The 18165-nt window shown below is 40.6% G+C and overlaps 1 protein-coding gene across 1 annotated transcript in view; it reads left to right on the top strand.

Moving 5' to 3' along the window:
* Positions 1-410: 410 nt before the first annotated feature.
* Positions 411-18165, top strand: part of TMX4 (thioredoxin related transmembrane protein 4) — a 640042-nt gene continuing 622287 nt past the window's right edge. The window contains exon 1 of the mRNA XM_044056560.1: positions 411-657. Coding sequence (XP_043912495.1) covers positions 446-657 — 212 coding nt within the window. The 5' untranslated portion in view covers positions 411-445. The remainder of the gene's footprint in view (positions 658-18165) is intronic.

The raw sequence follows: 18165 nt of genomic DNA, 5'->3' as shown, positions 1-18165 counted from the left end.
CAGAAAAATTCATGCTAATGTTAAACTTGTTATTCTATCACCTTTCTAAGTTTGTGAGAGCAATATTTAAAATTGTCCCTATTTTTGGGCCTTTGTCCCACTTTTATTTATGGCTTTTTCTAGATTTCTTGCTCTAAGAGGTTGAGATGTATAATTTCTGCGTGAATGTGTGTTGGAATGTATCAAAATTATTTATGAAAATAAAAAGGCAATTGGGCAGTACTACTAAACATTCACACATTTGCCCACATCTTCGTCCCGACTCCCTACGCTAAAATTTAATTGTCATACAGCTAAATGAGGTTGTACTCAATAGACACGCCCCTGTGATGATGTTGGAAGGAAAGCCACACAAACGCCTAAATCGGCGCAATCCAATTGAACTGACAGTTCATTTCACAACGCGCATCGCCACTTCCTCATTTTTGAACGTTTATAGATAAACATGGCGGGCAGCTGCACAGTTACGTTAGTATCTGTTTGGGGTTTACGGTTACCAAATCGGTCCCATGTTATGAGGGGTTGGATTGCACTGCTTTTCTATGCGGGAGCTGCTCTTTTTGCTCATTCTGAGGTCTTGGATTCTGAACTGGAAGTTAAACCTCTCAGCGATGCCAACTGGACTTCTATCTTGGCAGGAGAATGGATGGTGAAATTGTAAGTTACACTGGAGATAGCTGCTGTCATGAAATCGTTGGGTGTAGGCGGGGTATAAATTAATAATTGTTATAGAGCAGGGCTAATTTGTTACAGTCGCAAAACAAATCTGGATCATCCAAGTGCTTAGACCTTGAATACAGAGCTGTTAAGTTTTGATAACTAGGGCAGGACATTTTAAATGGAGACATAATGTATGAATAGCCTTACCTCTCAACCTGTTAGTGCAAGAAATCTGGACAAAGTCAAAGATGATGGGGAGACAAAGGCCCCAAAATAGGGGCATTTAATTATTGCTGTTATAAACTTAGTTGTTGTTTAAGCAATGTATATATACGTATCGCTAATATAGTTTGAGACCTCTCTGTGCATGGTTGGAGGGCACGGATGCCTTGCACTGCTGGGGTACTTTCTGCAAATTTAAACCATGTTTTTGTAACGGCACAAATGTCGGTATTCTCCATAATGAGGAGCAGTTAAGTAGTTAATAGTTGTGGAGTTTCTTGGTTAGTTTCCTAGCATTGTGCATTAACATCTTTTGGTTGTTTAGGCTCCTAGCATTGAGCATTAACTTATTTGTGATGTTGATAAGTTTGTGATTGCCTAAAAAGGCACTAAGGGGTGGGTAACATTTTAGACAGTATTCTGAAGCCTAGGGGAGACAGGTTCAGACCTTCTGTGGTCTATTAACCATGTCCTCCCATGCTGACAGATATTGAATCCCCCTGGAAAAACACTAGAAACTGAACCAGTTACTGAAGTCAGTCATTTTTTTTTCATACTATGGCATCATCCTTGGTGAAGTTAGAATGCTGGTTAATACAAGGCAAATACCTGCTTGAGATGCGTATCCAGAGAGATCAGCAATGTTTTTCTTCATATTGTCCAGGGAAATACTTCTTGGGTCATTAACTCCCACACAGACTATGATAAAATCATAGTGGTAACTATGGTGTTGTGACGTGTGTGTGTGCATAACTTGGTCGATCCTGGTTTCTGATAAGTATCTGTTATCTTCTCCTTGTTCTGTCTGCTGAATGGGCATCTGTCTGTCGTACAATGGAGTTACCTATGACAATAGTTGTGGGTAATGCATTGCCTTGCCATATGGGCGTTGCTCTTGGGACTCCACTTGGTGTAGGAGTGTGTGTGGTGTTGGGTGTTGTTTTTTTTTTGAGTGCTTCAGAGACTGCTGAGGATAGGTGTTAATGTTTATAGGCTTTGGAGGTCTTTGAGGTTTGTTAAGACGCTGATAGCACCTCAACCTAGGTTGGTGTGTGTGTGTGTGTGTATATGTGTATATGTGTGTATGTGTGTGTATTCTTGATAACGTGTCTTGTATGTCAGATTTTTGCCTCTTGTGAAATTGTGTATATGCATCCCTTGCATACTGTTTGTTTTTCTTAAGGATTAAATAGTTGTCTGTGAACATGAGACATTTGCTACATTGTCTTAGGATATCCATAGCTACTAAGGTGGCTACGGAGACTTTGGAAATGTTGTCCAGACCTGTATTTAGATGGGCTACTGTAGGTCATCGACTGGGTTATACAGAGGTCTCCTTTGGTGGTCTCTGGGGTTTGGCAGCAGACTAGATTAGAATGTGGTAAGATTTGATTGAAGTGCTGTTTTAATGTGCAAACTAGCTGCTGTAAACTTGCCTGTGCACAATAGCTTTGTTTAAGCCACATAAAGTTACAGGTTTCTGTTCTAAGGGAAGTTTTATAGATAAACTTTACTTTCTGTGTGTTTTTGTCCATACAGGGCAGTGCTAAACTCTTGATGTAATAACAAAAAGACTGCTTGTGAGTGTAATGCTACAACAAAACTTAAACAGTTAACTGAGGTGCAAAACAAAATAAATCTTTTGTCTACCAAGGATGGAGCAGGATTAACTCAGGATCCCCCTCAGAATGTGACTAGAGTGCTTAGCAGATGTGTTGTCTGGGAAAATGAGCAGGAGACTATTTGTAGTAAGAGAGGTTTACCCAAGTGCAGTACCAGTTTACTGGGTGGGTACTTTGTATCAGGGATATATGGAAATCGGTGAGTGTGAAAGTACTTAAATAGTACAATAGCAATAAAATAGGGGAGGGGAGGGACTTTGGAGGAGTGGAAGCTGGAGATGCAGCCTTTTAAAACCTCAACAACAAAAGGGTGAAAGGATTGGAGAAAATTTTCAGACTGAAGCTCAAATCCTGTGGTTAGGATTTCAAACACTTTTAGCTTAATGCCTCGGGGGGCAGACTGGAAAAAAAAGGCAAAACCACAGCACGGTAACCAGAAAAGCAATGTAATGCAATTTTAAGCAGGTATATCCAACTATAAAAAGTACTGAAGCACAAATACTACAGCAGACGTTGCAGTACTGCCACTACTGCAATCCCACCACAGATTAAGGCACCAGATTACTGGAATACAATTTTAAGAAGGTTTATAGAGTTGTAAAAAGTACTGAAGCACAAACCCTGAAGCAGAATTCACAGTACTCCAAACCTACCACAGACTAAGGCACCAGACATTGAAGAAATTTACCAGTAACTGTAATAAATGACTAAGGGTCATGTCGGGTAGCAGATCACAGTACTGCCACAACTGTGAAAGAAGCTACAAGGTTGTTCAGACTGTGTTCAAAATACAGTAAAAAATTACCTTTTACAAGTAATTTTACTTGTGGAAGTAGAAGTGCATTAAAGTGTATAAACAATGTTAAAATATTAAAAGTAATGCACAGTCTTCACACACTACAAATGAAGCTGCAAGACTAAGGTCTTGGAACAGATTAAAAAAATGCAAACAGGTAAATGGACAAAAAAGCAGAGAAGTACAAAATAAGTATCACCACATGTGTCACCATAAGTGCATCTTAAAATATTTAATCAACGTTTAAATTGTTTTTTTTTTTCTTCCATTTTGATGAAAAGCTTGTATTTCACACCTCTGAGTCTTCAACAAAATTAATTGCTACTATTGTAGCCTTAGCTGTATGGTCTGTATACTGCCAAGGATATAATAGCCAGCCAACTTCCAAAGATTCGGGGCACATTCCATGTTCCCAAACTGTCAGGCATCCCAAGCTGAACTGACTAAAAGACAAGTTTGGAAACTAAGCCCTTCAGAACTTTACTACTGCTGAAGAGTATGCTCCTCTGAGGTTTTTGAGGATTGGCAGTCGGCTTGTGCTGTTCCTTGGTTGAGAAGATGAATGCCCTTTGGAGAAATAAAAAAAAAAAGCTTCCATTTTCTTATTTGTGTTGCTGTGTTATTACTTTCCACTTAAGTTAAATTATTTTAAAGCTGAGTGTTGAGTTTCATTGGGCTGTCACAGTACTGTAACATACTTTTAAAAATAGCTTTTTTTTTCCCTTTCAGTTTAAAAGTTGGTTTAAATAACTGAAAAAAATGTTTCTGTGTAGAACTTGTTTATTTTATTTTTCTACATCTTGTATGGTGTTTTAAAGTGCTTTTTGCTTTGCTTTTTCTTAAAAAAAAAACTAACTTTTATAGACTGGTAGTGTTTACTGGCATTTGCTGTTTGTCTTCTCCTTGAAAGAGGCACCATTGTGGGCTTGACCATGAAACAGACTACAGGTTCCCCGGTTGGTCCTTCTTGCAGACACAAAAAGAAAATAAACTGCCGTTGCTACTACAGCAGGCGAGCAGTTTGCCTCAGCCATTTTTTGTACCTCAGACGACTCCTTTTTTGTACAGGATCCCTGTGGTGTAGCACCTGCAGCTAATATGAACCGGGGTTAGCCACATCCTTTGTAGCTGTGGGGTCCCCTCAATAGGCAAGGATGAACTACTTTTGTTGGCCCTGCAAGAGGAAATTTTCCCTATTGTGTCAGAATGGTGTACCTATCCCTGCTGCCATTCGTAACCTGGCTGGCCCAATTTGTCCTGTCAAAATGAAACGGAAAACCAAGCTTTTATGTACTCCTGAAATTTCTTTGGATAGACGTAGTTTTCTGGGTTTAGTTTAGTGTTTAATTCAGGGTATTGATCTTTCTTGGAAAGTAGTTTGTGGTAAAAGAAAGAGAGAGACCTTTTTTCCTGAAGTGATTCAAGATTCTGAATTTGAACATGAAGATGCAAGGATGGATAGATTTTTTCCTCACACTTCTCTCTCGGAAGAGAGCTCTGTTTATGATTTTCCCTGTGGTAGTTTTTCTTTCTTTGAGGCTATTGCTCTAATGTGCCAGTGTCTTTAGCCAAAGAACCCTGAGGTTTCTCAGTCCCTTAGAAAATACTGAGAGTTGTCACAGAAGGATTTTCTAGATCCTATACCCATTCCTTCTGTTATGTCTGCTTTAGAGGATGTGTGCATTATTTTCTGCAATGTTCCTGATAGTCAGATAGCTGTCCCTGAAAAGGCAGATAGAATGTCTAAAGTTCCTCAGTGTTTTAAAGTTTTATGCACCGTTCCCAAACTTGAACCAGCAGCTATAACTCTAGTTGATTCCACTGCTGCTAAGTTGAATTGTCAGGTTCGTATGTTAAAGTTTGTTCTGACTAATTGTGAAAGTACAAGGAATGTTTTAGCTGCAGTTCTTTTTCTTGTGAGGAAAAATCTGTTTTAAATAACTTGGTTTCGTCTATCGCACAGTCACTACTCATTATTTACAGTGTGTATGATTCCGTTGATACTTCTTCCAGGGCTATGTCCACTGGTACTGTTTTGAGGAGAGTTTGCAAGGCTGAATTCCCAGATCCTCCCAGATGATGATGATGATGATGATGATGATGATATTTTAAATTCAGTCTTGAATAGAGATTTAGTGTTTGGCCCCTCTGCTGCAGAGATATGTGACGAAAGTGGCAAACTGATCCAGGGAATCTCTAAGGTCTGATTTTTCCAAGGCATTTTCTATCTCCTCATCCAATTTTGGCAAAAAGCAGAATCATCTTAAGAAGAAATATCACAGTGGTTCCAAAACCAAGTCTTGAACCTCCCAAAACCAATGACAGTCCAACATGTCTGAAAAGCTATTTCAAGAGATCATTTGAATCCCTCCCAACCTGGCCTCCTTTTTTTTTCTTCCAGAAAAAAATCATCCCTCAAGGATACAGAGGGCAGTAGGTGGAAATTCTCCTTTCCAGGTGCCATTCAGCATTCTGCAGATCAGACTGTTTTGTTTCCAGCAGTTCTTTATCACATGCTATTCCAAAGAGTAATAGAACCAGTTCTTTCTTCACAGATGAGGAAGGGTTTTTATTCAGGTGTGTTACTAGTGCCATAGAAATCTTTTTGCTGGGATTTGTGAGAAGAAAAATCATTTGGTGGAGACAATAAATATCTTTCAATCCAGGTCTCTCCTTCTCTCTCTCCTGTTCCAAAGCAGTTAGTCACTACAGATGTTTTAGGCTTTGCTTGGTGAGCAGTTTCAGTAGGGATAAAAGTTCAGGGTGTGTGGGATTCCATGAACAAATGCAAGCACATAAATGTCAAGGAGAAGCTTGCCCTGATCAAGGCACTTAACTGTCTGAACTGTCTTTGGTTCCCAGGAACTCTTCAAGTGGTTACAGACAATATCACAGATATGGTACATCAGCAAGCAAGGGGGGGGTCATACTCCCTTTGCAGACTAGCCATGCTAGATTGGGATGTAGCTTCACAGGACAGTCTCACACTATAGGAATCCTATATTCTGTCAGAGCAGAATTGTTTGGCAGGCAAGTTGAACAGGACCAGGCAGACCCTCAAGAATGGGGTCTTCCAAGATTTGCTCCATCTGATGAGTGTTCTTCACTTAGACCTATTTGCTTCCTCTGTGAACAGTCAACTTGCAATATTCTGTTCCAGGACTCCATGCAAGAAGGCCTGGAAGACTGATGCCTTTTCTTTTCCTTGGACAGGAATTTCCTGTATGCTTTGCCACCCTTTCCACTAAATTCCAGTGTACTTCTGAAGATTCAGAAGGAATCCCTCAAGATCATTGTGATGACTCCATTTTGGCCCAGGCAACTGTGATCTCCCGTCTTTTTGAAATGGACAGGGCCAGTTACCACAAGCATGTTATAGACTGGATCTACTCACACAAAAACAGAGGTGTTTGATACAATCTGACATCAGTCAACTTTAGCTGACTACCTGAATGATATTTTAGACACCTGTTTACTGAGGATGTGCTGCATGTACTAATGGAGATGAGAAAGATTGCTGCTAGAAGGTCACATATTAGCAAATGGAAAAGGTTTTCTACTTGGTGTCAACAACATAACCAGCAGCCTTTCAGGACTAGTTGTTCTCTGGTTTTACAATGTGTGAGTTACTATTTTATGGTCTTTCTTATTCTTCTGTCAAGGTTCATTTATATACCATTTCAGCATGATTGCCCATGGATCCTCCTCTTAATGCAGTCTCTTGTCAAAATGTATTTGAAAGAGGTTTTGCATAAGAGGCCCCCAAAAAAAACAGTGGCCGCTCCTTGGAATCTTAATTTTGTGTTAGAGAGCTAATGCTTGATCCATTTAAACCAGATGACCTGGCTAATTTGAGGTTCTTAACATGGAAAACAGTTTTTTTTCTGATTGCTCTGATCTCTACAAGAAGGTTATCTGAGTTGCAAGCTCTTTGGTAAGTCAATCCTATCTCATTTTTCATAGGGACAGGGTTTCTTTGAGACCTAATCCTTCTTTTATGCCTAAAGTGGTATCTGAGTTTACTTTAAGCCAAACTGTTCATGTCCCTATTTCTTTCCTAAACCTAAAAAGGAGGGAGAAAGGATATGCCATACCTTGTATGTCCACAGACAACTGTGGTACTATCTTGTCAGAACTAAAATCTTTCAGATCTTAAAATCGGTTGTTCATTTCTTGTGAAAGTAAGAAGGGACATCCCCTGTCAAAACAAACTTTATTTCCAAGTGGTTGTCTAAGGCTATTGCCTTTTGCTATACTCACCATAACAAAAGTGTTCCAGTCAAGGTGAAGACCCATTCTAACACGGTCTTTGCTTCATCTGTGGGTTTTGGAAAGGGCTAGGTCCTACAACTTGGTTCTCTGTACATACTTTTACAAACCACAGTGTAGATCAGAGCATGTGCATGTACCTTAAGAAGCATTTCCAGATGTAGGCATGTTCATAGGTTAGTACTAGGCTATCAGCCCTAGGGCCTATACAAGCCTAGCCATAACAATTCCCTGAATATTTCTTCCCACATTATTTACTTTCCTGGACCCCTGTCTAGCAGGGCGACTGACGTGATCCCTGGGGTGAATTTGCTTTCTCCCATCCAATCGTCAAGGTTCCTCTTGAAGAGGTCCAAAGAGGCACTCTGCTTGACATGTATGGGCAATCTATTCCAGAGTCTGGGGAGTCTCTGGGTCAGGAACCTATCCCTCCAACATGTTTTGTTTATTGTGATGACAAGGTTTAGATCCCTGGAGCATGTAGCTCTGAGGGATTGGGATTTCTTTAAGTGTAGCATGTCCAACAGCTCTGGGTTTGACATGGCCTTGTATGTTAAGCAGAGATCGCCTCTGAGTAGACGATATGCGACAGAGTATAGCTGGAGTTTTTTAAGGCGGTCAGCATAGGGCATCTGCTTTAGGCCTGTGATTCTTTTAGAGGTATTTCTGAGGCCTTTCCAGTTGTTGCAGATGTCTTGAGAGGTACATACCAAATGGGGCATTGTATTCTATAATGGGTCTAATGAGGGATGAGTACAGTGGGACAATGACCTCCTTTTTTCTGGATGAAAAGCCCTTCGTGATGAGGTGTGCCACATAGAAGGATTTCCTGACTGTTGTGGCGATGTGGTTATCGAAGGTGAGACCACTGTCCACCTGTGTCCCTAAGTCTCTTATCACACTTTCTGTGTTTAGTGTACTGCCACCTATATGGTAATTCATGGATACATGTTTTTTCCCAAAGGGATAACAATACATTTCTTGGCATTGAGCTTGAGCCCATGGCTCTGGCACCAAGCATCTGTTTCTGTAAGGCCCTTTTGTAGAGTATCCACATCATTTGGGGATTCAATAATGGCTCCCAGTTTGCAGTCATCTGCAAACTTTGTTAGCCAGAGTCCCTTAGTGTTGACCTGTACTTCAGAGAAGTAGATGCCAAACAAGAGCGGCCCCAGGACTGAACCCTGAGGTACTCCACTTGTCACTTGTCTGGAGCTGGATTTGGAGTCTGCTACTTTTACAGTGTGGGTTCTATCAGTAAGCCATTTAGCAACCCATTGGGTGACATAGGGATTAATGCCAAACTTAGTAAGTTTATCTATGATTCCAGAGTGGGGATGGTGTCAAAGGCCTTGGCAAGGTCTAGATAGGCTGTGTGGACCACCTTACCCTTGTCCATGGCTCTGGAGACTGATTCAAAGAAGTCAATCAGGTTCAGGAGACAAGATCGGCCCTTCACAAACCCAAACTGGGTGGGGTCCAGTGTTTGAAGGTTGCCAATGTCTTTGTTTATAAGTTCCATGATAATACGTTCCATGGCCTTGCAGATAAGGCTTGTCAGACTGATGGGACGGTAGTTTCTGGGATCCAAGGTGGATCCCCCCTTGTAGACTGGGATACCTATAGCTCTGCCACTCAGTGGGCACGAAACCTGAGGTGAGGCTATGATTAAACATGACACTTAGGTGAGGTGCCAGTTCATATTGTAGTTCATGTAGTACACAGCCGGGATGTCATCTGGTCCCATGGATGCTGTATTCTTGGCTTTAGAGAGTGCGTTTTGTACCTGTGTGGCCGTTATTACTGGAATTTGGCAATCTTTCGGTATTGAGATGGGCCATTTAGGGGGTGAGAGTGGGGTGAAGTTGGCACTGAATCGATCTGCCAGGATATTGGCAATATCCTTCGGATCAGTATATTTAATGCCATTCTGTTTTAGCTCCGAGCAGATCTGAGCATTGCCATTTAGATTCTTGACATAATTATAGAATGCTTTGTGGTTGTCTTTGGAATCTTTGGCAATTTTATTTTCGTAACTAGCTTTGGAGGATTTTATGAGGCATCTCAGTTTCTTACTGAGGCTAGTAAGGGAGTTTTTTGCATCCTGGGATTTTCCTCTTTTCTGCCAAAGTTTCTTCCTTTTGTTGTAAAGTTTGTTTATGGCAGGGGACCACCAGATTGGCTTCCTTTTTTGGATGAGAGCATTTTGGTTCTATTTGGGATGGCACAATTCATGCATGAGTGGATGTGCTCGTACAGTGCCGTAGTGTAGGATTCAGCAGTTGAACTTTCAGTTCCCGTCTGCATGGTTGTCATGAAGTTTGTCACTTCTGACTTGAGTAGCATGAAGTTGGCTTTAGAGAAGTTTTTATGGTGGTTTCTTTACTGGGGGTGGGGTGGGGGTGGGATGTGGATGTTAAGGGTGATTAGCTTATGGTCAGACCTGACTAACGAGGGGGTGACCATAGGTATGGAGCATTGATTTCCCATGTTGGTAATGACCAGGTCTAGGATATTGGAGCCCCTGGTGGGACTATGGATTAGTTGATCCAGGGCGTTGGAATTTATGAATTCCAAGAACCGTTGCGCAAAGGTGTTGGGACATGAGTAGTTTTCCCAGTTAATGGCAGGGTAGTTAAAATCACCCAGTATTAGGGTGTTTGGTTCTATCTTAATATTTTCCAGTATGTTTAGAAAGGTGTAGTGAGAATCTTGGGGTATGGTGGGGGATCTGTAGCAAGCTACAATTTGGATTGCAGTCTTACCTAGTGTTAGTTGCACTTGGAGAATTTCAGACACATTGTGTTGGCCAACTAGCCTGGTGGTGTGAATAAGTGAATATTGACACTCCTCCACCTTTTAGTGTTTCGGTCCTGGTTTGGTGGCCGAAAAGTGTGGTAAGAGTTGTAGCCTGGTATTGCAGGGGTGCTCTCTGGAGTCTTGAACCAGGTCTCAGTTACTGCACAGATATCTATGTTCTCCATTTTTAGGAGTGCCTCGAGAGTGCATTTTGAGGTTTAGACTTCTAGCATTGAGTAGCATTACCTTCAGATTTTGCATGCTTGTACCTGTTATGGTGGTGGTTTTGTCCTTTGAAGTTTGCCTAAAAAAGGCACTATAGGGGTGGCAAGAACCTTAGCCAGTAACCCGAATCCCAGGGGCGACAGGTGCAGACCATCTCTGGCAAAGCATCGTGGTCTGTCAATCATGTCATCCCAGGCAGACAGATACTTGATCCCCTTTGAATGACACCATAAGCTTAGCCAATTGTTGAAGTCAATCATTTTATCCTTATATTGTGGTATCATTCTGGGTGAAGGCAGGATGTTACTCAGGGCTAGGGTCATACCTGCCTGGGCCACATGATCCGAGAGCTCTTCCATGTCTCTTTTCATGTAGTCCAGGGAGGTACGTCTCAAGTCATTCACTCCAACATGGACAGTAACAGAGTCATATTTGTACTTGTTGTGGAGTGACTTAAGTGCATGCGTTATGTGGCGGATCCTGGCACCCGACAGGCAGCTGACTGTAACTTTCTCCTTTTTCAACCTGGTGAGAGGGACATCAGTGTGCCGGACTATAGAGTCACCTATGACTAAAGTGTTAGGTACATTGTCTTGCCTTAGGGGCTGTTGCTGGGTGGCACACTGGTGTTGTGAACTATGTGACACATTGGTTGTGATTGGTGTTTGTTTGCGTTTCAGCTTCAGAGGTCTTTGTTGCTTGGGCAGGTTACAGTTAAGGGCCTCTGCATATGTGGATTTAGTGTTGCTATATGTGGGTGTTGGTGGTGCCGGTTTGGAAGGGCTATGTGTTTGTTGAGGTGTAGTGTGGGTGTTAACCTTCTCCTCTTGACTGTTTAGCACAATCTTGGGTGGAGAGAGCTTTGCTTCCATTTTGGCTATATAAGTGCATCTCTCACAGGTTGTAGTGTTGGGTGGTAGGAGGAGAGGGTCCTGTGCATATAAATAGTGAGCACATGCAGGCAGCAGTGTCATTTTGAGAGAACTGCCAGTGTTAATATGTGTGAATGTGGTAGTCAGTCTGTTTATAAGTTTGTTTAAGTTACAAAGCTTCATTCCTGATGTGATTGTGTGTAATAAAGCTGCTTGAACTGAACCCACGAATATTCTTCTGTTTTATCCTGACCAGACGTGTGACATGGCATCAGAACCGGGATTAAGAGAGCAACTTCTTCAAGCCATGAGGTGCAGAGTTGAAGGTGAAGGGAGATTAAGCTGGTTGAGTGAAACTGAGTTCAGACTAACAAAAAAAAAGGGCCAGAAACGAACTTAAGGTAATGAAAAGCTGCCCAAATGATTTGTTTGGCAAAGTAAATGAAACAGAGCATTTATAATGCGCAAAACACATTATTAATCAAATGAGGGGCACAAAAAGCTTAATTAATTAAACAAAATGTTCAAAACCACTATCTGAAAAGACTAGCAGAGATATTCATGTGGGGCTCAGAATTACTTTTGGCTTACATTACGAGCATGTTTAAAGTAAAATGGGCACAAGAAAAGTGTAATGAGCATGATAAGAGATTAAAAGGGCATAGCAAGTACAATAAAAGGGGAAAATTGAGCTTAAAGAGCAAGGCGACTGCATGTTTTTCAGTAAAAGACTATGTTTGGGTACTAACTACTATTTAGCATTGAACAAAGCCATTCAAAGCATAACTAGAGTTGTTCAAAGTATCTCAGAATGTGCAAAGTGTTTGCAGTGTGTGCACTTTATTACTGTGCAGTTATTTCAAAGAGTTTGCTGGGTGCAGTGCAAAGTGCAGTTATATTGCAAAGTGCAGTCAAAGTACAGTCATTTTAAAAAGTTTTTGTGCTGTGTTCAGTTTATTTGCAAAGTGCATTCATCTTGAAGTGTTTCTTACTCTGAGCTTTTTCTGCTGTGTACAATTAGTACAGTAATTTCAGAGTGTTCTTGTGCTATGGAGACTTATTTGGCTAAGTACAGTTTAATTTCATAGTTTGTTGTGCTATTGGGCTTAATTACAAGTACTGGCATAATGTTTTGGCATATATATTTGTGTGTGTGTAATTTTAAGCACCTTCACTGCTGTGTGTTGCTATGGCAGAGGCATTTTGCAGACCAAGTCCACTTGTGCTTGATCATAATACAGCAGAGAATTGGAGAGTATGTCAGCAGGAATACGATATTTTCATACAAGGATCTTTTTCTGACAAAAATGCACGTACAAGGACATTCATTTTGCTTAACTTAGCTGGGTCAGAGGCTATTGAAAGAGAGTGTTCATTTGTGTATGCACCGGCAGTATATGCAGGAAAGGGGGAAACCATCATATTGTTATACCGGTGAATCAAGAAAGGACCTTGAGTGCATAAAATGTAAATTTAGAGAAATGTGCAACCCACAGACAAATGTTACATTAGAGAGGCACTTATTTTATACAAGAGACCAAAAGCCAGGTGAAACTTTTGCAGTTTATATCACTGATTTGAGAAATAAAGCCAAAACGTGCGGATTTGGTGACTTGAAAGACGAGTGAATAAAGGACAGGCTTGTGTGTGGTGTTAATGGTGCTTTAGTGAGAGAGATTTTGCTTCATGACAGTGATTTAGTGTTAAGCAAAACCATAGAGATTTGTCAAATTTATGAGCTCAAAGACATGCGTCTGGAGCGTTTCTCCCTGGGCCTCCACTGAAACTGGATTTGTTCCAAGTCCAACTTTCCTGGTAAACAAATGTAAAGCTCACAGAAAGGCACACAAGTATGCTTGCAAGTGATAAGAGCATGGTTTCAGCAGCCTCTAGAGCAAATGTAGACAGCATGCTACATGTGGCAATCAGAAACAGGCCTAAGCACATGGCAACAGCAACCCCTCATGGGTCTGGCATGGAGGACCCGTAACTTTCTAGCAAGTTCCAGGATGAGCTCAGTGAAAAGGGCATGCTCAGTACAGTGTAAAAGTGAGTCAGCAAAACCGAACTCAAGTCTTCTTGGTAATTGTGGTGCCAGTGATGAGTCTACAAGAGAGAAGTGCTTAGCATTTGGTCAGCAATACCACAAGTATAAACAAATGGAATCCTTTTCAAAAGTGTTGTAAATCAAGCAAGCCTAATTCAGTTATTAAAAAAGGCTATTTAAAAAAGCAAGTTGATCATATAGAGAGCTGCAACCCTACTTTCTATGTAGATGGTGTATCAGTGGTCAGTGAAAATGTTAATGCAGTAGATTTGTTGGCAAAAAATGAAGTATTTTGTACTGTCCTGATCAATGGTAAATCCAGGGAGCTCAAAGTAGACACTGGTTCAAAGTGTAATGTAATGTCAGCAGAAACATTTGCTAAAGTGAGAGCTGGTGAGCAACTTAATTTGGTCAGTTGTTTGAAGCTTGTTGCTTATGGATGTGAAGAGATTCAAACCAAAGGCTCAGTAGGGCTTTCATGCTATTTGGCTGGGAACAGTTGCAGCTTGCAATTTTATGTAGTCTGAAGACCTGTGTAGTCATTTGGTCTCGGAGACCGTTTGAGAATTAAACTTTCTTTTACTAATGCAATACATCATGTAAGCACATGTTCCAGCTTCAGTGAAACCATTTTCTAAGATCATTCTGATGTTTTTGACGACAGGCTAGGGCAAACTTCCAGTTGTGTACTCCATGGAGCAAATTTTTTCAGGCTACCGGTGTGCAACAATAGCTGATGATTTACTGGTTGCAGGCAGTGGTGAAGCAGAGCATAACAGAAACCTCAGGAAAGTTCTGGACAGAGAGTATGAAGTGAATTTAAACCTCAATCCTTTGAAATGCATATTCAGACTATCAGAAGTTAGTTATGTAGGTCATTTATTTAACAGTACAGGCTTACGACCAGATCCTTCTAAACAAGCAGCCATTCTTGAGATGCCAGCTCCAGACAGTGTCCAAGCTCTGCAGCATTTTCTTGGTATGGTTAACTATTTATTTGGGCAAATTTATCCCTGACTTTAGTGAGTTATCAGCGCCTGAGAGAGCTGACACACAAAATGTTACATGGTCATGTTTAGAACAACACTAGAAAGCATTTGATAACCTCAAACAGCAAATTGCCAACCCATCTACATTAAGGTACTATGATGTCCACAAATCAGTAGTTCTTTCCTGTGATGCTTCAGAGTTCGGTCTTGGTGCAGTTATTCTTCAAGAGGGCAGACCTGTTGTCTATGCAGCTAGAACTCTTACCCAAACTGCGATGCAGTATGCTCAAATTGAGAAGAGACTTTTGGCTATTGTGTTTGCATGTTCACAGTTGCATGATTATATTTATGGCCGAGCTATCTTGATAGAAACTGACCATCAACCGCTAGTCACTGTTTTAAAGAAGCCTATGCATTCAGCTCCAGCAAGACTTCAACTAGTGATGCTCAAATTGCAAAAGTATAATTTCAAAATGGTCTATACAAAAGGTAAACTTCTTTATCTGGCTGATACCTTATCTAGATTTTCCAGAAATACCACGGAACAGCTTGATGCAGAGAATTTTGACTGATGTTTTCGAAGTGTGTAATTTTTCTACCAAGAGACTTCAGTTGTGAGATCATACAAATACTGATCCAGTTTTGGAAAAGCTCAACCACTTCCTCGGTGTAGGATGGCCGTCAAAGCAATCTTGTGTACCGTCAGAAGTGCAACCTTCTTTTCCATACAGAGATAAAATGCTGATGGAAGACTGTATCATTTTTAATGGTTACAAAGCTATTGTCCCTACTTCCTTACAACATGAATGCATTCAGATTTTGCATCGTGGCCACCCAGGTTCAGATTCTACCAAAAGAAGGGCGAGAGGACTAGTATTTTGGCCTCTTCTATTGAAAGGCAATAAAAGTGCTTTCTTCTTCTTGTTCAGTGTGCAACAGTACTAAACCGCATTTGCAGAAAGAGTCACATCAGCTAAACCATATTCCTGAACTACCTTGGTCAACAGTAGCAACTGACATATGAGTGGAAGAATCAGCATTACTTAGTGCTGGTAGACTCCTATTCAAAGTAGTTTGAGATCAGTTTGCTACCTAACCTAACGTCCAGTGCTGTTATTACTAAGCTGAAACGTCATTTCTGTCCATGGTAGTCCACACAAAGTTATTTCTGACAATGGTTCTCCATTTACCAGTCAGTTATTTCAGAGATTTTTAAATGAGTGGGACTTTATCCATGTTATAGTACTCCTGAATACCCACAGTCCAGTGGCCTTGCTGAATGTGCAGTACAGAATGCAAAGCAATTACTAGAGAGGTCAAAGCATGACAATACCGATCTTGAATTTACTTAATCTCAGAAATATACGCTATGGCAATCTACGTGGCTTGCCTGCTCAGAGACTTCTATCTAGGCAAACCAGAACAACCTTGCCTCTCAGTTCTAGTTTATTGGTGCCTAATGCTAAAAACAACAGAACAAGCAAAACCCAACTTTTTAAGAAGCATTCTTCTCAGAAGTCCAGCTATGATAAAACAAGGAGATTTCTTCATCCGGTTAAAGGAAGACAGTGAAGATGGAAACTGCAAAAGGCTTTAATCAAACTGGTCAAGTGAGAGGTGTATGTGCTGAACCGAGATCTAACTTAATGGAATCTGAGGGTATAGAATACAGAAGAAACCACAAGTCATCTTCTTGATGTATCAAAAATGATATTGCAGCATCGTACCTGTGATACAGACTCTAGATCTCAGAATAACCCTGACAATGTTCATACCGAAGAACATGTCTCCATATTCATTCCCCTTCCTGATGATGTCCCAGTTATCCCCAAGGTTGGACATTCCTTGACTGTCCCTGTTGCTAGATCAAATTCTGACTTTTGTGTTACATGATCAGGTTGTATTTCCAGACCTAATGTAAAATACACAGCAACCTGGACATGATTGTTTTATGTGTGTCTGATTTTGTATGATTGCATGGCAAGTAATTCTGTATAATTGCATGTCAAAAGATCATTTCTGTAAATTGCATGTCATTAAATACTGGAATTTCGTATAGGGACTGTTTCTCAAAGAGGGAGGATGTAGATCAGAGAGTGTGCATGTACCTTTAAGAAGCATTTCCAAATGCAGGCAAATGCATATAAATAGTGAGCACATGGAGGCAGCAGTGCCATTTTGAGAGAACAGCCAGAATGTTAACATGTGTTGGTGTGGTAGTCAGTCTGTTTATAAGTTTTTATTTAAGTTTGTTACAAAGCTTAATTCCTGATATTTGTGTGCAATAAAGCTGCTTGCAATGAAAACAAAAATGTTTGTCTGTTTTATCCAGACCAGATGAGCGACAGATAAGGTCGATTCCTTCTCTAGTTCCACTTCGGGCTTTGTTTGAACTATTCTCAGTGGACTCCTTGACAGTTTTCCTTCCACCTCCCAAATGTAGTTGGCTAGGGTGATTTGCCCATGTAGCTAATTATGATTAACATATACAGATGTGTAAGTGAACTTGTCATAACAGTAGATGCTGAAATGATCACTACTTCTGTAGCTGCTCCGTCCCTCCATTTACGGCAGGATGTAGACATTTATTTTTTGTTCCTTGCATTGTTTTTTTTTTTTTTTTAGGGCTTTGCCTGTTGTCAGGAAAGTTCTGAAGGACCTTTTGCCAAAACTTGACTTTTAGTCCACTCAGCTGAAGCTGCCTGGCAGTTTGGGTGCATGGAGGGTGCCATAAAGCTGGCTGGCTGTTGTTTTCATGCCAGGATATAATTCATATAGCTAAGGCTACTGTAGCAGTGATCATTAAGACATGTACTAGTATGGTAAATTTAGGATATAATTCATATAGCTAAGGCTACTGTAGCAGTGATCATTAAGACATGTACTAGTATGGTAAATTTACTTGCACAACTGTACTATTTGTTTTCAAAGAAACCCTTTCTCTCTGAAATACCAAATAAGGTTGACTAACCATAAGAGTTTGCAGCTGAGATACTTTTCTTGCAGGTGTTATAACAGTCAGCAACACCTGGACAAATACTGCAAAATTAGAGGTACAGAATCCCTTAATTGGCACTGGTCTCAGCATGATACCAACTAGCAAATCTCTGTTTACCAATATATGATTTCCTATTAACAGATTTCTGTGCCTCTTAATACCTGCTGCACATTTTCACAAAAAAGTGCCTAAAAGATATCAAAACTGAATTTCTAGGCAGTTAGTTGTAGTTTGAGATTGGGATGTATCAGACAAAATAAGGGGTGTTTATTGCATGTATTTGTCCAAGTTGTTATCCTCTGGCCTATCGTATTCCTCTCTAAAGATTCATCACTCAGCTATTTCCTCATATCTGCCCATGTACCCTCTCCTTTCATCATGATCTCTGATCAGGCTACTCTTGAAAGGGATTTTACGTATGCATCCACCTAGAAAAAAGGTGGCACCTACCTGGAATCTAAACCTTTCCAAAACAAAGTTAACTTCACTTCTTTCTGAACAAGCTTATTAGGATGATTTCTGGTTCATTACTTAGACAATGAACAGTGTTGCTGAGCTCTGTGGCACACCTCTATACAACTAAAACCAAATTAATTAAAACTGTTAAACTCAGTGTCTTTATTAATCCCATTTTCAGATGCATAAACATTTTTGAAAGTTAGTACA

The sequence above is a fragment of the Protopterus annectens genome, chromosome 1.part2, assembly GCF_019279795.1.
Source record: "Protopterus annectens isolate FY-2018-M chromosome 1.part2, PAN1.0, whole genome shotgun sequence".
In the NCBI taxonomy this organism is placed as follows: Eukaryota; Metazoa; Chordata; order Ceratodontiformes; family Protopteridae; genus Protopterus; species Protopterus annectens.
The sequence above is the reverse complement of the archived record's forward strand: the minus strand, read 5'-3'. Positions and strand labels throughout refer to the sequence as shown.